Source organism: Peromyscus leucopus, chromosome 13, assembly GCF_004664715.2.
Source record: "Peromyscus leucopus breed LL Stock chromosome 13, UCI_PerLeu_2.1, whole genome shotgun sequence".
Taxonomy (NCBI): domain Eukaryota; kingdom Metazoa; phylum Chordata; class Mammalia; order Rodentia; family Cricetidae; genus Peromyscus; species Peromyscus leucopus.
This window is the reverse complement of record NC_051074.1, coordinates 47,092,940-47,116,070: the sequence shown is the minus strand read 5'-3', so window position 1 is coordinate 47,116,070 and position 23,131 is coordinate 47,092,940. Positions and strand designations below refer to the sequence as shown.

Sequence of the window (23,131 nt, the reverse complement as noted above, 5' to 3'; positions counted from 1 at the left end):
TATATGCATGTGAGAAACACAGGCAGTGGATCTGGAGTGAGACAATGAGCTCTTATCTTAGCTGGAAATCTTTTTCATTAAGTAACTCTAAAAGTGCAGTTAAATCTTGTGAGGTGGGTAAGGCTGTCCTCTGTACCCGACAATAGAGAAAGGAGAGGTGACATCCCAAAACTCCCAGGACTGAGTCAGTGGTTTTGGTGTTCAGAAGGAAAGAAATGGATCACTTCCCTGCTGTGTTCTGGGTTCCCTGCCATGTCTGTAGCCAAGCCTAGGTCTGCTGGAGGTCTTAGCTTGATGTACCCATGCATCTTGGCGCCTGGGGGCAGTCAGTTGTCTTTGTAGGTGGCACTTTTAACAAGGCTGTTGATGGCCTGGCAGGGCATTCGCTGGCCTGGGGCCTTTTCCTCGCTTAAAACAGGGATCCAACGGCTTTCCGGAGTCAGCGAGTGCCAGCACTTGACAATTTTGTTTTCGGGCTTTTATCTCCTCCCTGGCACACCTTAAATGCCACAGATGACTCTTTTGCCTGTGGGGTCAGGAGCCTTGCTCTCCAGATGCTTAAGTTTTAGTCGGGGAGGTATGGGGAACAAGAGACGGATTTTACTCCGTGTCCTGAGATTTTTTTTTTCCTGATGATTGTTGGCTTAAGGACAGCTTTTAGAAGATCTGCCAGGGGGCAGACTATAACGGATCCTTTGGAAGACTTGTCTGAGGCTATAAGCTGATTTTTAGCTTAAGAGCCATCCTGACTACTGTAAACGTATTTGTATGGATCTTAGCCGCTACCAGACCTGTCTGTGTCTCTCAAGGCAGTTTGAGAATGAGTGGGTGGAGTTAAGGTGAGTTAGGACGAGCAGCAGTAGAAGCTGCCCAATCCTGCCCATTTGAGCCTGCCCGCTGCGGGTGGAGGTCAGACAGAAAAGGTTTGCACGTGGCAGATTCAGAAGTTGGGAGGGAGAAGGGTTTAGAGCTTTAGCAGAAAACTTGGGGATAAAGTAACTCTTTTATTTGCCCGTTAGCTGGCAGAAGTTCCCCAGACACTGTTATGCGCCCAGAATTATCAGTACCACGAAGCTGTTATGCGGTCAGATTTACCGGTACCCGCCTCTTTGTTCTATGGCTTTTGCCTATTTGTTGGCAGAAGTTCCCAGGACACTGTTATGTGGCCAGATTTATGGGTACCCACCCCTATCCGCCAATGTAGGTGGTAAATGTATCCTCCCCTTTGTCCCATGGCTGTAGCCGAGAGAAAAATAAAAAATTAAAATAACAAACCAGGATCAGACTCCAATCTCGGGCGTCCCCGAGAGTGAAGAAGGATCTATGAATCAGCTCAAGTCACCGATCCTCTTCATCAAGGGATGGTGAGGGCTGCAGCTGTGCTGCAGTTGGTCCACGATGGACCCGAGACGGCATTGACCCCCTCGTCAGGAGCGAAAATGTGCCTGCTGTTGCCAGCACAGCCCGAGGACAACCCCCGGGGTGTCTGTCGCAAACAATATGGCTCAGACTACAGCCGCGAGAACGGCGGACTCACTGTGGGGAAGAATCATGGTGGTAGCAGTAGTGGTAGCTGTGTGGGGGTCCAGGAGAGGCGGAGGCGAGGGATGTGCGTGCACGGTCTCACAGTCTCACTGGATGGGGGAGGAGGCGGCAGGCAGCAGCGGTCACAGCAGGTCCTCGGTGGTCTATCGGAGTCTGAACGGCACCAAATGTGGGTTAAGCCATGGTGCTCATGGCTGGCCACAGCGGTAATGCTGATGGAAGAGAATGCTGGATGTATCAGTGAGGAAAAGAGTCATGAGCCATAGTTACCTTTCTAGAGCTTTATTGGGGGGGAGAGAGAGACAGAGAGAGAGAAAGAGAGAGAGAGGGGGAGAGAGACGTGCAGAGGGGGGAATATAGAAGGAGAGAGTGTGGAAAGAGAGGACACAGAGAGGGCATGCCCGCTTTTTAGGCTGGGACGCCGTCACAGGCTGGTGACATAATTAAGGACAAAATCCTTACAGTAACAGGACTTGATCACTTCTGTCTTAGGGTTTTTACATCTGTGAAGAGACCACAGCAACTCTTATAAGGAAAACATTTAATTGGGGTGGGTGACTCGCTTAGAGTTTCAGAGGTTCAGGCCATTATCATCATGGCAGGGAGCTTAGCGGTGTGCTGGCTACAACTTGGCTTGCAGGGAACAGGAAACTGATTGACACACTGGGCGGTATCCCGAGCATAGGACATCTCAAAGCTTGCCCCCACCATGACACACTTCCTCCAACAAGGCCACACCCACTCCAACAAAGCCACACCTCCTAATAGTGCCCCTCCATATGAGATTATGGGGGCCAATGACATTCAAATGACCACAACTACTTATCCATGAAGGTTATGGGCAAGAGAACAGCAAAGGTGACTACTGTTGTACTTGGGGTTTGGGTGACAGAACACTTCAACAAGGAAGGGATATGGTCATGGATTGGATAGCCAAGAGAATGAGTGAAGCTCCAGGATTATTGAATGTGAAAGGCTGTGGGACAGGAAAATGGGGATGTGCAGGAGGCAGCTAGCCACAGGCCATCTGGAGCTCAGAAGAGACAGCCGGCTGGGCAGGGGATCTGAACCTGTGTTACCAGCACAGAAGACAATGTATGAGCTCATCCAGCAGTTCAGTCAGAAGAAAAGCCTCCAAAGAACCCTGAGGCATACTTAAATCTTTAAGGGTCAGGTGGAAGATAAGAACCTCCCACCACACAGAGGAAGGGGAACTAGGGTAGGAGATCTCAGAGTCTAATATGATGGTAGCCAATAGCCCAGAAAGTTTTCAAAAAAGAAGAACTAAGAAAGATAAGAAAAAGATAGAGCCTGGAAATAACTTGACAACTAGGAGGACCTCATGGATACAGCTTTAGTAGGATGACTCCAAATGGATTATGATAGGAGCCATGATGCAGGAGACTGAATTATGAACGAGAGATATTGGAAGGGAGACAAGAAAGATGATTGTGAAGAAAACACTTTTAATAAAGATCGTCTCATGTAGTCCAGGCTAACATTGAATTTGCTATGTAGCTGAGGCTGGCCTAGAACTCCTGACCTTCTTGTCTCCACACCCCAAGTGTTGGGGTACAGGTGTGACCTACTATACCTGGCTAGAACACACCTTTCGTGACTCCACACTTTTCCATCATTTGGCACACTTGCAGGTCATTTGTCCCGAGCAGAGTGGATGATTCTGTTACTTTGGAGTCACTCGTGTGGGTTTAATGTTTAATTTCCTTATTGTATCAATAACAGTTTAAAGCACATCTTTATCTTGCTTGTTAAAAATGCTTGTATCATTTCTTTATGCTAGATTAGTGGAACTGGAAGTATTGGATCAAGGACTATAAACATTTTTAAGGTGCTTGTTAGATGCATCAAATCATTTTTCTGGAAGCATATACCTATTTATATTTTCACATACAGTATCAAAGAGTGGTAATTTCATTATATTCTATCTAGAAGTGAGTCTTACAATAAGACAAAAACAAAACCAAACAAACAAAACCAAAAATCCAAATAGTCTTTGCATTATCTACTAAAGGGAAGCAGAATTTCTTAGACAATTGATTGGTTATAGGTGTTATGATTTATTACATAGGGGGTGGAGGGGGGGCCCTGGGGGTATCCCGAGTGTGCCGGGAAACCAGGCTAGCATGCTGGGCAGATGCAGCGACGGACTGGCGGGCGACCCACTTCATGTGGGCATGGTGCCAGGGCAGCGGGTGGACATTCGCAACCCAGACACCACATCCACGTGGAGAGTTTATTATAATAGCAAAAGATAGGAAAAGACAGGAGAGGGAGAAAGAGAAAGAGAGAGAGGGGGTTCGAGGGTGCACACCTCGTGGAAGGGAAATGGAAGAGGAGAGAGAGAGAGAGAGAGAGAGAGAGAGAGAGAGAGAGAGAGAGAGAAAGAGAGAGAGAGCGAGAGCAGAATTTTTCCTTTTGTCAGGACACAGGGTGGTGCCAAGGGGTGGGATCAGAATATTAACATAGGCACTGGACAGGTAATGTTGGAAATGAGTCCGCTGAGCCAGAAAATAAATGTGTGCCTTCAGCATGTCAAGAAGGACTGTACCCCACAGGTCAGTGGCTAACATCACAGTTAAATGTGGAAATTGAAAGCCTTGTGCACAATCAGACAAGGATGGCTACTCTTGTCCCTTCTCAACACACTTAGAGTACAGCAATCAGGAAAGGCATAAGCAAATAGGTATCCAGCTGAGGGAGGGAGAAATCAAAATGCCCTGTTGGTAGGTGATATTATTTTAGATATGGAAAATCTTAAAGATGGGATCAAAAGCTTGTTAGGAGCAGTGAAATTCAGTAGCCTTGGATGCCTACAACCAACGACAAAAGTCAATAGCATTTTTATTCACCAATGATAAACTCCTCAAAAGAGATCAAGAGAACAATCTTATTTGTAATAGCTAAGTTAACATGCTAGCCGGGTGTGGTGTGGCACACACCTTTAGCTCAGCACTTAGAGGCAAAGGCAGGAGGATCTATCTACATGAGTTCAAGTCCAGCCTGGTCTACAAATCAAGTTCCAGGACAGCAAAGACTACACAGAGAAACCCTGTCTCAAAAAAAACAAAAAGAAAAAAAAATTAAAATGCTTAGATACAAATTAACTTTACAAAGGTGATACTGTAAATTATAAAACAGATTAAAAAACTGAAGAAATAAACAGAGACAGTGTTTGACTTCATCTAGAAGGGCATTCTCTGTGTGTGCATTGGAAAAGGTGATGCAGTAAATATGTATTATGTAAAACAACCAGCAGATCCAACGCTGTCTCTTGAAAAATTCTTGCTGGGTGGTGCTGGCACACTCCTTTAATCCCAATGCTCTGGAGGCAGAGTCAGGAGGATCTCTGTCAGTTCCAGGGCAGCCTGGGCTACAGAGTGAGTTCCAAAACAGCCAAGGCTACACAGTGAAACTCTGTCTCAAAACAACAACAACAACAAAACCCCCCAAAACTAAAAACAAACAAACAATAAATAAATAAAATACAAAACCCAAAAGACCCTAAATTGCCAAAGTAATCTTGAGTAAAAAGAAGCTGTACACATCACACACCACTGACTTCAAAGCATAGTGCAAAGCTATGGTAATCAAAACAGCATGATCTCAGTATTAAAAACAGACATGTAGACCCATGGAACAAGGGGAGCAGAAATAAATCCACTTGTGATAAACTTATTATTTGGAAAACTCTAGGGAAAGGATAGTCTGTTCTATGAATCTTATGGGAAAAACTGAATACCCACTTGTACAAGAATGAATCCATATTTCACACTGTATTAAAAATCAACTGGATTAAATATTTGTGGCAGTTTTAAAGAAAATGGCCCCCAAAGAGGGTGGCACTATTGGAGGTGTGGCTTTGTTGAAGTAGGGATGGCCTTTTTGGAGGAAGTGTGTCACTGTGGAGGCAGGCTTTGAAGTATTTTGCTTAAGCTTTGCTCAGTGTTGCCTGCAAGATGTAGCAGTCTCAGCTACTACTCCATCACCACATCCACCTGCAAGTTGCCATGCTCCCCATCATGATGATAATGGACTGAACCTCTGAAACTGCAAGTGAGCCACCCCAACTAAATGTTTTCTTTATAAGAGTTGCTGTGGTTAAGTTTTCCTCACAGCAATAAAAAACAAAAGCAAAAAACTCCAAAAAAACCAAAACAAACAAACAAAACCCCTAAGACAATATCTAAATGTAAGACCTGAAAATGCAAATTCGTAGAAGAAAACCCAAGCAGAAAGCCTCATGACATTGGTCTGGGCAGTGGTTTTTATTTTTATTGTGTATAACCCAGAAATTTAGGCAAGAAAAGCAAAACAGACAAATAGGATTATATAAAAATAAAATGCTCTGAAAAGCTAGAAAAACAACACTGAAGAGACACCTATGGAATGGCAGAGAATATTTACAAACCATACATCTGGTAAGCTGCCATTATCCAATGTGTTCAAGGAACTCAATAGTGAAAAACCCTAACAAAGTTATAAACTGGAAAAAGGGCAGGAAAAAGCAAGCACTCCCGAGACATTGTGGTGGTTTGAAGTAAAATGGCCCCCAAAGGCAGTGGCACTATGAGGAGGCGTGGCCTTGTTGGAGGAAGTGTGTCACTGTGGGGGTGGGCTTTGAGGTCTCCTATGCTTGGAATACTGCTCAGTGAGCCAGTAAACTTCCTGTTGCCTCTGAGTCAAGATGTAGCACTCTCAGCTCCAGCACCACATCTGCTTGCATGCTGCCATGCTCCCCATCCTGATGATAATAAACTGAACCTCTGAAATGGTAAGCAAGCCACCTCAATTAAATGTTTTTATTTATGAGTTATTGTAGGCATCGTGTCTCTTCACAGCAATAAGAACTGTAACTAAGACAGACATATAAAAAAAGATAAAAATCACTAGCAATCAGAAAAAATGTAAATTAAAACCACACAGAGATATCATAGCCTAACATCTATCTGAGCGGCTATTATCATAACAAGTTTTGACAGGGAATGGAGAAAAGGCCATTCATGCATATTGTTGGTGAGAATAGACATTGGGGCAGCCATTATGGAAAACAATATTCAAGTTCCTCAAAAAATAGAAATGCCACATGATTCAGTGATTTCACTTTAGTGTATACATACAAAAGAAATGAGATGAGCGTGTTGGAGAGACAGGCACATGTACCCCTATTTTCATTTTAAAATGACCCATGGCAGTCAGGAGGCATAACTAACCCAAGTACTCATCACTGAAAGAATGGGTAAAGAAAAATGTGGCATATTTGTATAACATACTACTATTCATCTTGAGAGAGAGAGAGAGAGGGAGAGAGAGAGAGAATAGGTTGGAGTGATAGTTTAGGCCCTGAGTTGATTCCCAGAACACACATAAAGAACACAGGTGTGTAGCTGGGCGGTAGTGGCACATGCCTTTAATCTCAGCACTTGGAAGGCAGAGGCAGGTGGATCTCTGTGAGTTCGAGGCCAGCCTGGTCTACAGAGCTAGTTCCAGGACAGGTACCAAAACTACACAGAGAAACCCTGTCTCAAAAAAACCAAACCCAAACCAACCAACCAACCAACCAACCAACCAACCAACCAACCAACCAACCAAACAACCAAACAAACAAAAAGAAACCCCCAAACACAGGTGTGGTAGTGCATGCTCACAGTCCCAGTGCTGGGACATGAAGACAGGCAGGTCCCTGGGGCTTTCTAGCCAGCTATCATCATCAACTTGGGGAGCTCCAGGCCACTGGGAGACCCTGTCTCAAAAACAAAGCATATGGCAACTGAGAAACAACGTCTGAGACTGAGCTGTGGCTGTGGCCTCCATGAGTGTATGTACCCTGCCCACACGACTTTGAACATACAATAAATACAAATTAAAAAAGAAGGAAATGTCATTTGTGGCAGCAAACCTAACCTGGAGGACACTATATTAAGTGAAACACATCAGAACCCCCCCCCCCCCCCCCCCCCCCCCCCCCCCCCCCCCCCCCCCCCCGCGCAAGATCTCATGTGTAGAGTTTTAAAAAGGTTAATCTTAGAAAGAAAAAGAGAGCGGAAAGGTGGTGGCTGGGGGTGGGCAGTCGAGGTAAGAGGGGAAAATACAAAATGGAAAGCAAATACTCAGAGTCATGTCAAATATACCCAGGAGTTTTCATGAGGGGCTCCCACTGGCCAAATCAGGGGCAACTTGATTAAACTGAACAGTGACAGTGCTGAATTAGGGCACTACTGGAAGAAAAAGAAAAGTCAATATCGATAATAATTGATATAAAGAGAAGGAAAAGCTAGGAATTTTCAGTAAAGTGTAAGTAATTACAACATATAGAAGCATGTGGGTATATACTATATTCCAGCTCAGCAAGAATTTTTTTTTTGATGTCTAGTATGAGGCAAGAACCCAACTGGCTTCTTTCCCAAAAGAGAAATCAAAATTTCCACAGAAATTAAAGTGCATGTTAATGGGGAACACAGACTGTATTATGGTCACAGCTTTATTTTTGGTGGAGTACCTACCCAGCATATGAATTGCTGGTCCAATTAATGACTCAGAAAATGTTAGTTGATGAGCTGGAGAGATGGCTTGATGTTACTGCTTTTTACAAAGGACCCAAGTTTGATTCCTAGCACCCACATTTGGGGGCTCACTACCTCCTATAACTCCAACTTCAGAGGAACCTGACTCCTCTGGCCTTCCTGGTCACCTGTACAGAATGAACACACACACACACACACACACACACACACACACACACACACACACACCTTGAAACAGTGTTTGTTTAGGAGACTTGGAGTTTCTTTTATATCTTGCTATCCTGCCAGCTGGATTATCTATGGTGTTCTTTTGGTCTATTTTATAATTTATTGTAGGTTTGTGAGATATAAGCATCTGGTGGACTCATTTAAAAAAGTTTAAAAAAAATTTTTTTTATTAAAGGAAAATGCGTGAGCATGTTCACGGGCCAAGGTGGAAGTTATTGGAAAAGATTTGGTTGATGAGACACTGCAAGCCCCCAGGGATACAAGGCTGGACAGATTAAGCTGAGAAAGAAAAAGACATGATCTATGAAGGGAGGAGGCAGGCCCAGACAGGTGTGGTTGCAGGTAGATGTGTGGTGGAGTTGATTAGGTTAAGGGATGCACCCATGGTAGCTCATGGTATAGATGAAACTCTCAGGGGAAAATGACAGCCCGGGAGTGGCTAGGCAAAGCTGTAAGGAATGTCAAACGCGGCGGGAGGGCGCTGAGGACAACAATCTGGGGCCCAGTGAAGAAGGCTAGGGACCCGGAGTTGCAGCAGCCCCTAGCTTCAGGGGTTGGTGGTACTTTCCAGCGCTGAAAAGAACAACTGGGGAAAGCTGGGTGGGATGTGCCACAATTCTTGAGGAACAGGATCCACAGAATCCAAGTCAAATGACACCACCCTCCAGAGTCCTTTCAAAGCTCCCCTGCTAATCCCTCACTGAAAACATGAGCAGGTTTTAGCTTGTTTTCTACTTTTAATTGCACAGCCCTTTGGGGGCAGGACAAAAATAACGGGTCATGTTCATACCACGCTGAGCAAGTCGGGGCTTGATAACTTTATCTGCCACACAAACCCGAATTAACAAAAAACTATAGCGTCAACATGACTTGGGTCAGGCTCTGTGCCGACTACTTTACATGCACTGTTTTTACCTAACCTTCAAAACAACAACAACAACAACAACACACAAACAAACAAAAAACCATGGAGTGAATGCTGCCTTTAATTTAACCGGCCTTTGCCCACCAGAGATCTGAGGCCTAGAGAAAAAAGCAATTTGTCCGAAGTCACAGGGCTGCTTTTAGCGGAGTCCCGAAAAAGCATCCTGAAAGCCATGCATCCATCCCGCTCTTCGCTCTGGGCTGCTCAGGTGAGCGCTGGTCCAAGGGAACTCGCGGGTGGGGGGAACGGTCCCTCATTGCGAGTGCTCACAGTGTTGAACACTTACGGTAACGGCGGTCCGGCTGACGTCGGGTGCCCCGCGCGTCACCCTGTGACCCGCACGCGTGATGCTCACGTGCACCGTCGTCCTCGCGCTTCCTTCGGGAAGGCTGAAGCAGCCTTAAGTCCACCGAGGCTGGGGAGGGCGTCTAGGACGATACTCTCCGGGTTGGATTCCTTCTGCCTGAACATCTGATCGGAAGGCCCGGAGGGCGGGGAGAAGTGGGCGGAGCCGGACCTCCGAGCAGGTTTCTGATTGGCTGGGAGGGGGGAATCGGGCGGAGCCTGGCGGCGGTGGGCGGAAGCGAGAAGCCGCAGCTACCGCGCAAAGCCCTTGGCGTCTTGGAGCAACCGCCCGCCGCCCGGGAACGCGGGCGCTGCTCCTGGCGGCGGCTTCGGGCCGAGCGGGGTGAAGCGGAGGCCGGGGTGGCGGGAGGCCGGCGGGGCCCGGGCGGGAGGCGAAGGTAAGGGAGGGAGCGTGGCGTGGGCCGGCGGGGCCCCCGCAGTGGGAGGAAGGCCGGCGTGGGTCGCCGAGCAGGGCGGGAGGGATGGCGAGGGCCCGAGCGAGGCTCCGCGGCCGAGGCTCGCCCAGGGAGCGCGGGAGACCTGACAGGGAACCGGCTGGCTCCTGAATGCCTGCTGGCCCTGGGTGGTGGGGCAGGGTGGGAGCTGGCCGGGCCACCTCCTGCAGAGGCTTCCTTGGCACACCGGGAGTTCTCTTGCTCCTCTGTTTCCCTAGTGCCCGAACTTGTTTCGGAGGTGGACCGTCTTCTTTTCCCTCGGAGCCGCTGAGCTCAGTCTCCGGGGGGTGCAGCCCCAGGCTGGGAAAAGAAAGTTCTGACCCACAGAAACCATTCCAAACTTGGCGTGTGTCCATCAGCTTGAACGCTCGTTTCTGACCTTTGAGGTTCTTTCGCTTCAACTTTGTGTTTTTTTGAGGAAGAGACTTGGTTTCCCAGCCCAGCAGTCGATCCCCCTTTCCCAAGGAAGGATGGAAATGAAACTTTTCATAGATGCCCTTAGGAATTTAGGGTCGTCTGTCCTATTCAGGTTCTTAAGACATCCAGGGAAGGTGCAGATTCTGTACAAAGCAGGTTATTGCTGTGTCTCTCGTGTGTTATGTGGTGAATGATAAAGGTCGATTCATTCGGTGCATCTTGTGTTGGTACGATATTGACAGAAGAGGTCGGCGCCTAGCAAATCACCCCGTCTTGTTTCCCTTTTATTTGAATCTTTCTGCCTCTCCTGTACTCCTACTTTTCCTCTCACTCCTCAGGAAGAGGGAGGGAGGGAAGGAGGGAGGGACTCAGTTGTTTTTTTTTTTTCCTCTTAGGTTCAGACTTGTGACAAAGACAAAGTTCAGGCCTTTTTTTGAAAAACAATTTCCTGAGTCTTTTTTTTTTTTTTTTTTCCCTCTCTCTCCCTCTTTCTTCCTTTTCTGGAAAAGTTACAGGGATCACGCAGTGGTTTTCCTTTAGTGTTTCTGTTGTGCACGGGTCAAAAATGAACAAAAACCTTTTCTTGATGGGAGCGACCATCATTCGTATTCAGCTGTCCTGCGTTAATGGGTAACGTTTGACTAGGCTGACACTTGGATTTTCACCTGAAGCTTTCGTATGAGCTGGTGCATCAAGTTATTTCCTACACTTCAATAGTGGATGCGTTTACTGATTTGCTTCTCCAAGATTCTGTGTAGCAAGTCTGCATATTCCATGGTCTCCTTGCAGTTAAAAAAAAGAGGCGAGTAGTGGGTGACACTGCAGAAGTCGTTGGATAAGTAGGTTAATATTTCTAATTATGTATGCAGAAAGCCATTCTCTACAGCATATAAAACAGTTATTATGCTGCTAAAAATCAGAGTTGTAATTTTTTTGCATGCTAGTGGCATGTAATTATTAAGATTAATCCTATGTGATTGTATTTATGTTTTAGAGATGGCTCTTGGCCCTGTGCTTTCATGCTAATTTTTACCTTCCTATTTCCAAGGCTTAATGAAAGTTGTGGCTATAGACAACTTTTAGAAGTAATTCTAAGACTCCTTCGGCAGATTGCTCGACGTGCTTGTGTTGGTACTTTAGAGGAATTGGAATAGGCTGTGTTTAGAAACACGAGGGTTTTTAGTGCCATCACATCCTTCTCTCTGGTGGTCTTTAAGACAAAACCAAACCAAACCTTGAGTTTTTATTTGATCAGTCACCATCTTAACCCTTTATGGTGGAGCATCAATTGTTATGATAGTTGTATTGGCTGCTCTTATGTCAGCTTGACACTGGCTAGAGTCTTCTGAAAGGAGAGAACCTCAGTTGAGAAAATGTTTCCATAAGATGGACCTTTGGGCATTTTTTAGTGATTGATGGGGAAGGGCCAGCCCATTGTGGGTGGTGCCATTCCTGGGCTGGTGGTCCTGATTTCTATAAGAAAGCAGCCTGAGCAAGCCTTGGTGCGCTCACAAGTAAACAGTTCTTCCTCATGGCCTCTGCATCAGTTCCTGCCTCCTGGTCTCTGCCCTGCTGACCACCTTTGATGGTGAACAATGGTGTGGAACTTTTCTGCCCCAAGTTACTTTGGTCATGGTGTCATCATAGCAATACTAACCCTAACTAAGACAGTACCTCGTGTCATCTCCCCAGTGGAACATGATATTGGAGGTCCTCCTTCCCTGGCCTCCCTCTTTTCCCTTCCTCTTCTTTTCCCTACTCCATTGCGATTCTCTACTCCTTTCTCCCCCATCCCTTCCAATAAGTGCTTGTTACCACAGTCTCAGCCAAACTAGTGGTTTCATTTCTGCTTTAATTTACTAATCAGTAATATTAATAATCTGGGGAAATCTTGAATGTTAAGAGGACACAGCTAGAATTGGAAGTGTGAAGAGCTACAAAAATACTTTTGATCAATAGCAGACTGTTGAGAATTTTGTGGCAGGACTTGGCGTATAGTCACAGGTCTATTACTAACCGTCTCTGATCCACCCAAAGAAAATTGCTTTAGGTTTGGTGTACCTTAGTTGCTGCAGCTGTTAAACACAGTAATAAGGCTAACTTATGTGACTTCCAGAGTATTGAGAAAATAAAATGAACTGATAGATAGGATTTTGAAGGGGAAAACCTTTTTAGAAGTGTGGTGTGTGATGTCTGTCTTTGTACGGTATAGATTACAAACTGTAGCATCCCAATGGCTAACGCACCAGAGGATACTTGTCTTTAAATCTAAAAGCGGGGGTGGGGGGGTGGGGAGGGTGGGGGGTGGGAGGGTGGGGGGTGGGTGGTGGGGTGGGGTGGGTGGGTGGGGTGGGGTGGGGGTGGGGCGGGCGGGCGGGACACGGGGGACGGACCAGCTCAGTGCCTTTCTGTGACTTTCATTTGGTGATTAATCTAATCTTAACTGCTTTGGCCAATTATGGTTTTTTGGTTATTTAGAGACAAAAATACCTTTAGGAAGGTCATTACCTTACTATCTTTGGAGTTTAGGCCTAAAGTGGGGGAGATGTGGGAATCCCAAGTTCATGTGCCTAAGAGGGCGGAACGGACAGCTTTTTGATCGAATACTTGTCACAGGCACCGCCAGAACTAATTGCTCAGATTTCCGTAGAGATGTCATAAATGATGACTGATTTTTTTTTCTTGAGATACGTAAGTAAAATAAGGCTGAGTAGTTTATGTTATATAAAGTCAGTTTCCCCTATAACTTTAAAAGGCTATTAAGTATTGTTTTTTCCCCAACAAACCTTATATACACACATACACACGTATGATATAAATGATGGGAAAATTTTTTGTCTGCTTACATTTATGCCTTACCTGCAAAGTTTTAATTAACTTTAATTGTAAAAATAATTAGAATGGTAATCTTTGAAATTAGGTTGGCCGTATAGCCATAGTTTTAAGTGTGGAGTCTGTTTTCATCTAGACTGCAGTGTTTTTAAGCCTGAGTTTGGATATGTGGAAATAGATTTTATTACTCTTTGGTGTTTGTTGACATGAATTTTAACACCGTTGGGCTATGTGGATATTCGTTCTTCGGACGGCGTCTAAGGACCTTCTCTCATGTTTTTCCCTCCTTCGTTCTAGACTCATGAAATGGCCACAGATGATAAGAGGTCCCCGACACTGGACTCTGCTAATGATTTGCCTCGCTCCCCCACTAGTCCTTCTCACCTCACTCACTTTAAACCTTTGACTCCGGACCAGGATGAGCCCCCCTTCAAGTCAGCATATAGCTCTTTTGTAAATCTTTTCCGTTTTAACAAAGGTAAGGTTTAGTTCTACAAATCAGAAAATGTGGTTTTGATTCTCTGCTTTCAGTGTTGTGCTGTTACAAGAAGTGAAATATTAACAAGGTGGTAGCTTGAACTACAGGTCACTAAGGCTCCAGAAGGAAAAGGTGGCATTTCATTGTCATCTGATTAATTATTTGTGTGAATTGAATTTAAAATGGTGAAGGCTTCTTTTTGGTTTTTTGAGACAGAGTTTCTCTGTGTAGCTTTGGAACCTGTCCTGGAACTCTCTCTGTAGATCAGGCTGGCCTCGAACTCACAGAGATCCACCTGCCTCTTGTCTCCCAAGTGCTGGGACTAAAGGTATGCGCCACCGCCACCTGGCTGAAGGAGGTCCTTTTTAAAGGGAAAACAGTTTTTCCACATTTTTTTTTTCTGTTAATATGCTTTAGCGTTATAACTTTACAGAATGAAACTTATTTTGAGGAAGGTGTTAATAACAAAAAGATTTTAATTAAGGCAATACTATTAAGAAGCAGTGCATGGTTTATATGTTTAACAAATTAGAAGCTGTCAGTAAGCCTGTTGAGATTTAACACTCATTGGATTAAGTTGTAAATGATGGCAAATGAACAATTAATTTAAAAATGAGTTCTTGAATAGTATATTATTTATTTTATACCAGGAAGAATAAAAAAAAAAAATAGCCATATATTGCCCTTAATTTGCCCCCATTTTTTTTTTTTTTTTTCTGTTGCGACAAGGGTCCAGTTTTTAGCTCATGCTAGCTGAAACTCACTATGTAGCTCTGGCTAGCCTTGGTCCTGAGAGCTAGGATTACAGGCCTGAGTTATCATGCCTGATTCATTTGTCTTTGTTTAAGTGTCTTAGACAGCAGTTCTTAATCTGTGGGTTGCAACCCCTTTTTGGGTTCTAATATCAGATATCCTACATATCAAATATTTATGTTATGATTCATGACATTAGCACAATTACAGTAATGAAGTAGCAACAAAATAATTTTATGATAGGTGGTCACCACAACAAGAGGAACTGTATTAAGCAGTGAAGGTTGAAGACCACTGTGTTTGAAGACAATCCCCATTTTAAGGAATTTGGTGGGGTTTGATAGTTTCACTCAGTAGAATTTTTTTTTTTCCCACTTAACTTTTTTTTTGAGATACGTCTCTAGACCAGGCTGGCCTCAAACTCACAGAGATCTGCCTGCCTCTACTTCCCGAGTGCTAAGAGTAAAGGTATGTGCTACCACACCTGGTCTTCAGTAGAAATTTTAGTAGTACGACCTGAATTTTATTAACAGTTTTATTTAACGGGCTGTAAAATCTTTTAACACATTTTTAAAGATAGTGATGTTTCTATTTTAAAAAGTAAACTTTACTTTTTAGGAATAGGTTTAGATTTATGGAAAAATTGAGAAGATATTTGTGTTTCTATATGCCCCATACTGTTTCTTCTAGTATTGATACTTAACATTAGCATGGTAATTTGTTATAATTAATGAAGCGCTGTTGGTATATTTTGTTAGCTACTGCATGTATTCAGATTTCTTTAGATTCTGTGTAATAGATTCCATCCAAGATAACATTTTACATTTAGTTGTTGTAAGACAATAAATAGTCTTTATTTATTTAGGAAGGTTTAAGAAACAGCTACTAAGCTGGGCACTGTTTGAGCAATACAGAATGATCTCTCCCATAAACTTATCAAAAAGGCCAAGGTTTTGTGTGAGGCTTGTATTCTGTTTCTTTTAGTATGTTCACAAAATATCAAATGTAAAGCAGACCATATAGTTCATGTGTATGAAAGGTATGATTGGAATGTAATTTCATTCTGGTTTTTGACCTTTATTTAAAAATTAAAAAGATTTATTTTTATTTTTATGCTTGGGTTTTGTGTATACATCTGAGAGCCTGAGGAGGTAAGAAGGGGACTGTGGTGATGAGCTGCCTGACGGGAGTTGGGAACTGAACAAAGGTTTCAAGAGCAGTATGCCCTCAGCTATCTGTCATCTTCTCCTTGTTGAACTCTGAGCCTTAGCTTTTCAAGTAATACCAAATTTCCTTTGTCACAGAGAGAGGAGAAGGGGGCCAAGGAGAGCAGCAGTCTCCGAGTGCAAGTTGGTCCAGCCCTCAGATCCCTTCAAGGACACAGTCTGTGAGGTCGCCTGTCCCTTATAAAAAGCAGCTCAATGAGGAGCTTCAGCGGCGCTCTTCAGTGTTAGGTAAAGCAGCTAGCTGTCTTATCCTCTGTGTGTGTATTTTCATCATGTGTTTCTAGGTCAGATACTGACAGTTTTCCTGTTACTTGGAGTAGTCAAGTATTCTTTAGAATAACTAAAACTTACTTAGGTAATAAAAGAAGTTTGCAACCTGAAACATTCTTCATCATGTCATTAAACTTTGATTATGCAAGCACTGATGTCCTGACTGAATTTTGATTAATTGCTTGCTTGGGTTTCAGCGGAGAACACTTTGCCACATCCCCAGGAGAACACAGGTTAGTTCCAGCTTTACAGGTGGATTCTGCACCTATTCTTGGGATGTAACGTGCATGCCACTGGCCGCAGAACACTGTCAAACCCCACTGGTGGGCTGCCGATTGCTCTTGGCCTGTCTTTGTCGGGGTGCACACTGTCAGTGTGGATACACTGCTTCTCTTGCCTGCCTGTTTTCCATCTTGTTCCACCATGTAGTCACCTCATTCATTTTCATGCTCTTCTGATGGGTGTGGGCTGGGAATCTGTCTCTGTTGGGGCTAGCGGTGGTTTATGCTTTATTTCTGTTAGATTGTTAAGCTCAGTGAAGTAGTTGGCTTAATTGGAGGTGATGGAAGAAGGGCAATGGCAGTGATTCCCTGGAGAGGAGAGGCTGTAGTATTGGGAATCAAGTGTCCCTAAACCCCTGTCTGTCCTGTCGGGCACTGACTTCCATGAGGTGCTTGGGCAAACAATAGTTGTGTAGTAGTGGTTGGCAGAAGGATGTTTTATTTCCTGTTGAGACTGGAAGGTGGGGGAAGCAGAAATAGAAGAGGAGCTTTTGCTGAAGGGCTAGAACAAAGCTGGCTGTGTCACGTCCACAGGTTTCCTAGGGCAGCCACCGCTGCCCAACTTACATCATTTTGAAAGGAAGGGTTGGGAGATGGAGGCAGAGGGTTTTCTTTTCATTCCAGATCACCCAAGTTTACCCTTAACCTTATTAAAATCCCCTTAAATCTGACCCATGGCTTAGGAGGATGAGGCAGGAGGATTGGAAATTCAAAGCCAGCCAGCCAGCCAGCCAGCGCAGGCTCCATGGTGAGACCCTATCTTAGGGGAAGAAGCAGAAACAAGTTACAGCAACAAAACCTGCTGACCCATGGCAACACTGTGCTCTATTTGAGGACGCTTTTCTGATCAGATTCTATGCTGAATTGAAACATTATTGTCTGAAAGCTTTCATTTATTTCCTTCTTGTTGAACTCAGCATTTAGTTTTCACATAATGCCAAGCCAAAATGGGCCAAGGAACAGTCTCTGAATTTCTTCACTTGTGAAATTGAGGAGTTGGACTAGAATTCTTGTAGTCTTGCAGGGGTTGTAGAGTTGTAGCTTACCACAATTTGCTTCTGTTATGATAAATTTGAACTGTTTGTCCATAGGCAGAGCTTGGATGGCCTCCTTCACTGTGGTTTTCACATTCCTTAGTGTCCATCAAGTCCACTTGCTTCTTGCATTTTACCTTGGAGGCCCTTGAACTTCAGAAGCTTGGGACTGCTTAGTCCAATATGCTTTTCCCTCACTCCATGTCTAATTCTACAGTTTGGTAGTTCTCCTGTCTTAGGGAAGTTACTTGATTTGCTAGAATCCATTTTACAGATGCAGCAGCTATTGGTGTTTGTCTAAGGGCAAGGATCTTTTCTTTCTCCGAGGTCAAGCAGGGTCTCCCTGCTTACTCTTTCCCAGATGAGGATATTGATAGTCTTTTCTCTTCCAAGCAGCTAAATGCAAAGGACTTCACACCTCACTGGCTGTGCCAGGGAGCACCACCATTATGATTCTTACAGCTTTGTGTCTCCTTTTAGAATTTATAATCATGGAGAGGTTTTTAATTGTTGTTTGAGACCCAAAACACATTTAGTTGTTGTAATACATGTTTGTAAACAGTACATCTGAGATCTATGCTGCAATTAAGGTAGATACAGTTTAGATGAGGTGTTATTTTAGTGATTAAACTGCCTTAAATTCTTGGTGCATTTGGATTTATACAGCAACCTCTTGTTCTTTGCAATCCCTATCTCCCTCTCCTGCTCCCCCCAAAAAATCTAGTAGAAAACTAGCAAATGATAAGATAGATTCAGGATGGGATATTGTCCATTTTATAGTAATTTACCTTCCCTGTAGGGCATACCTTTTAGATCCCCAAGTAGATGCTTAGGGCCATAGGCACTTTCAAAGCCATAATATATGACTTTTTTTCACTATGCATTGAAACTATAAATTAGACCGAGAGATTAATAATAGTAATGTAAACTAGCACAATTGTAACAATATAGTAAAGTCATCTGAATGTAATCTGTTTCTGCTGAGCTAAGACATGTTAATATTTTCAGACTATATGATTGAGGGTAACTGAAACCTTGGGAAATAAAACTGAGATAGGGAGGAATTATGTAAGTTGGGGGGACTCCACAGGTTGTTAGGTTAGTGTGCTTAAGCTAATAAGGAAGTTCATCTTTTTTGTCAAGCCACTTTCATTTTCCCGAGAGTTTGAAACTCTTGTAGAATAGATAGAAACTTCATTTGTGACTTTTTTTTGTCTAAAATAAGAAAATAATAGGTGCAGCTACGGTAATTATACTCCATTCTGGTCACAAAGCTAGAATTTGAGCTTCTTTTATTATCAGTAGATTTGGTTTCATATTATTATTTCAAATGTAAGTGATCCCTTGGAGTGTGGAATTGCAAGGTTGAGAAGGTGGTGGGTGCAGATGTTGGTGTGAGTTGGGGGAGAGTTGGGTTGAAGCTTTGGCAGTTTTAATTTGCTTGGACATTGGTCATATTTTGTTGTCCTATAAAGCCTGCTGGGATCTTTGGAGGACTGGTCTATAAAACTTTGTGATGATCTGCTATGGAACAGATCAGTTTGGTCCTATTGCTTACCTTTTTGACTTTTAGACCAAGTTAAATTAACTCTCTGGGATTACTTTTCCTTCTGCTCAATGTCTGCCAGGTGTTTGTTACATATTTGGTTGGGAAAAAAGTGTGCAAGAAATCATTAATGAATTCTGGGCATGTAAGTGATGCTTCCATTTCAACCTTCAAAACCATTAATCATTTCAGATAGTTCTTAGTACTTAACTACATGTAAAATAGTGGTTTGTGTATAATAAGACATATTTGAAACGACTTATTACTCTCGATAAATATCAGTTTTAATTCTCAATCAGTATTATTGGCTGGGACAACACATGCTTGCTAACAATAGGGGATGATTTGTATTATATCACACACAAACATACACAGACACAATGTTTGCTATGGTTACTAGAAACTTAGATAAATTATTATTTTTTTAAAAAATCTGAATCAGACTCAAGAAGGAAAGCAGAACCAGCCTTTGGAGGTCATGACCCACGTACAGCTGTTCAGCTTCGAAGCCTCAGCACAGTATTGAAGCGCCTCAAAGAAATCATGGAAGGGAAAAGCCAGGTACTGTAGCGGCCTTGGGAGAATTTTATTAAGCACTTATGGAGATCATACCATACTCACTGACAATGGCATCATGTCACTTAAATGAGGGTCATTACTTCTGATTCTGAACACCAGAGTTCTACACATGAATTCTTAATTTTTTTAGTGTCGTCTGTTTCTTCTTTTTTGTCCTTTTTATATTTTCAGTGTTTGCTTTTTAGACCAAGGTTAGTACATATGCTCACCTGTGGTTTTGTCAGCAAGCTTTATTATTTTTGTTCAGAAATAGGGTTCAAGTTTCCTTTTGTCCCCCTAGATGTCTGGTTGGACCTAGTACATTGTTTTCAGAAAACCCTTCCTTCCTTCCTTCAGTGGTTATTATAACTCACACAATTCATACACTGGGCAAGCTTGCCACTTTTTCCTGTACTATGGTTCCATTTTTTTTTTTTCATGTCTTGTACTAATACTCTGTCTAGAGTTATTGTAGCTTTAGAATAAGTTCTGATAGCAGGTGATATAAGTACGTCATTTTTTTTTTTTTTTTTTTTTTTTGGTTTTCAAGACAGGGTTTCTCTGTAGCTTTGCACCTTTCCTGGAACTCACTTGGTAGCCCAGGCTGGCCTCGAACTCACAGAGATCCGCCTGTCTCTGCCTCCCAAGTGCTGGGATTAAAGGCGTGCGCCACCACTGCCCGGCCAAGTACGTCAATTTTTTTCTTCGAGATTGTCTTGGTCATTTTAACCCTTTTGCATTCCATCTGAATTTTAGAACTAGCTTGTCATCTGCAAAAGACACCTTCTAAGATTTCCTTTGTCATTACAACTCCATACTCATTATTTTCAAGAAGCTGTCACACATTCTTGTTGTAGGACAGTGACCTGAAGCAGTACTGGATGCCAGATAGCCAGTGTAAAGAGTGCTACGATTGCAGTGAGAAGTTTACCACCTTTAGGCGCAGACACCACTGCAGATTGTGTGGGCAGATTTTCTGCAGTCGTTGTTGTAACCAGGAAATCCCGGGCAAGTTTATGGGCTATACAGGTAAGTGTATTTCCTCAGCAGTATCCTAGTTAAAAGTCAAATTATGAAAAGGCCAATGTTAAGCCATTTTTAGTTTTTGGGTTTTATATCTATGGTAGCAGGGTATAATAGTGAGAAAGAGAGACAAAGAAAGAGCTTTGATTTTAAGAATTATATTTGAATAGTGGAAGAGGTGAGAGTATTCATAAGTAACTAGTAAAAACATAGATACATAAAAATCTATAGCAGCATTAGAGATTTTTAGATAAGATAAATCGATTTTAAATTTATATTTTTATAGAGTTTTTATTCACAAAGTAAAGGTTGCCCTTGACTTACATCATAGTGTACTTTGGCAGATTGTATTTTAGTCATATTATTTAATTGGAATGTAGTGAAATTGTAGTAATGGAGAAAGATCAAGGACATTGAACCACGATGAGTGGATTTATGTAGTGATTTGGGAATGGAAGGTAGGACTGTTGGTTTTGTTTTACTAGTCTTAACCTTACAGTCTTCCTTTGTTAGCTGTTCAAGTGCTGGGTATACAGAGAAGCATCGCCACCCTGGCAGTTTAAAATTTTATTTACTTATTTGTTTGTTTGTTTATGGTGCTATCAAACCCAGAGTCTTTTGCATGTTAAATAATCACTGTGCTACTGAGTTGTATCCCCAACTCAAAAGAACACTCTTAATATGTTTCTCAGGTTATACCAGTTCCTGTAAAGATCTTCCTTATTTTTCTTATTTTTTAAAAATTTTATATGGATTGGTATTTTGCCTTCATGTATGTCTGTGTGAGGATGTTGGATCTCCTGGAACTGGAGTCATGGACAGTTGAGAGCTGCCATGTGGGTGGTAGGAAACAAACCCTGGTTCTCTGGAGGAGCAGTCAGTACTCTTTAACCACTGTCCAGCCCAATCTTCCTTATTTTTTATGTCTGTCTTCATAAGCAGTTCTCTTCTCTTAACTCTGTTCTTACTGCCAATTTGTACAGTTCATGAGCTGGGAATTTGAATCCTTAGGCTCACCCCTTTTCCTACTTTGTGTTGTACATTTAGGAGCAATGAATCTTATACTTGTTATTTTAACAGGAGTTTTGTCGAGTATTAACCTGGGCACTGTCAGTATTCAATTAAGAAGATCTAGAGTTACTGTCTTGCAAGTCTTTATTGCTCTAACATTTCCCTCAGTGTTCGTTTTACTATTGGAAATACTCACTAATGTTTTTATTTTTCTTTAATTGTTAAAGATTTATTTATTTGCTTATTTATTTATTTATTTATTTATTTATTTATTTATTTATTTATTTATTTATGTGCATGAGTGTTTTGCCTGTAAGTATGATATATGTGCACTATGGGTATGTCTAGTGTTCACAGAAGTCAGAAGTGGGCATTGGATCTCCTGGAATTGGAGCCATAAATGGTGCTGGGAATTGAACCTGGGTCCTCCTCAAGAGCAACAAAAGCTCTTAACCACCAAGTCATCTCTCCAGCCCTATTAATGCTTTTAAATTGAATCTAATTAGAGAACCAATTTCAGAAACTTTAGAGCCAATTCATAAAACTTATCCCTAAGATCCTGTGTCTATTCTTGCACTGAATCAGTATAGTTAGGTTTCTCTGGAGAAGTGGAACCAATGGGTGTGGTGACTCAAGGAATTGGCTCAAGTCCTTGTGCAGCTGGTAAGTCTGAAGTTAACTGGGTTAGTCAGCAGGGTGGAAACTAGGATTTCCATCTTCCAGTGCTGAGACAGAATTCCTTTTGCTGTTGGAAACTTCAGTCTTTGTACTTGAAGCCTCAGTTGATTAGGATGAGATTCATACTATACATGGTTGTCTGCTATCAGATTAAAGTCAACTGTAAGTGTCAATAACACCGGAAAAACAACAAAACCACATGAGCTACTAGTGTTTGAACAAAAGTTTGTTTATTCAAATTGAACCTTAAGATTAGTCCTTATAAGTAAAAAATATATGTTGTACACAATTATAGGCTAAGACTCTGAATAAATGTAAAATACCTAGAATATTGATAGAAAAATCAATGAATTGGCCTGGTGGTGGTACATGTCTTTAAGCCCAGCACTCAAGAGGCAGAGATAGGTGGATCTCTCTGAGTTCAAAGCCAACCTGGTGGGGCTGGAGAGATGGCTCAGAAGTTAAGAGCACTGGTTGCTCTTCCAGAGGTCCTGAGTTCAATTCTTAGGAACTACATGGTAGCTCATAACCATCTATAATGAGATCCGATGCCCTCTTCTGGTGGATAGGGATACATGCAGACAGAATACTATATACATAATAAATAAATAAATAAATAAATCAAAGCCAACCTGTCTATACAGTGAGACATTGTCTCAAAAAAATAGAAGGAAAATATTGCACAAATCCTAAATGGTCTTATAATAAAAACACAGAGCTAGATATGAGGATGAAAGCTGAAATTAGAGGAAACAAGTCTCAAGAGAAACTTCTTACCACTGCCGAATCCTTAGGCCAAAAGGGAGGTGAGATTCTGTCTCCACAGAATCCTCAAATTGAATGCTTCTCAAATACTGGGATTAAAGGTGTGTGCCACCACTGCCTGGTTCTGTTTCTCTCCTAGACTAAATCAATCTCATGTACCCAGTGTAGCCTTGAACTCACAGAGATCCAGATGGATCTCTGCCTCTGCCTCTGGAAGTA

The 23,131-nt window shown here is 42.7% G+C and overlaps 1 protein-coding gene across 5 annotated transcripts in view; it reads left to right on the top strand.

Annotated features, from left to right (window-relative positions):
* The first annotated feature begins 9,820 nt into the window (after positions 1 to 9,820).
* The window catches only part of Pikfyve (phosphoinositide kinase, FYVE-type zinc finger containing), a 94,345-nt gene continuing 81,034 nt past the window's right edge, over positions 9,821 to 23,131 (top strand). For 3 of the 5 annotated variants that reach the window (XR_005092661.1, XM_028886712.2, XM_028886713.2), the window contains exons 1-6: positions 9,823 to 9,983; positions 13,587 to 13,767; positions 15,825 to 15,974; positions 16,214 to 16,249; positions 19,320 to 19,438; positions 20,293 to 20,464. Coding sequence is in view for 4 of the 5 variants with exons in the window: in XM_028886712.2 (XP_028742545.1) it covers positions 13,596 to 13,767; positions 15,825 to 15,974; positions 16,214 to 16,249; positions 19,320 to 19,438; positions 20,293 to 20,464 (649 nt within the window). In the remaining variant the exon portion in view is untranslated. Of the gene's footprint in view, positions 9,984 to 13,586; positions 13,768 to 15,824; positions 15,975 to 16,213; positions 16,250 to 19,319; positions 19,439 to 20,292; positions 20,465 to 23,131 lie in introns of all 5 variants that reach the window. The other 2 variants (XM_028886714.2, XM_028886711.2) reach the window with 2 other exon arrangements.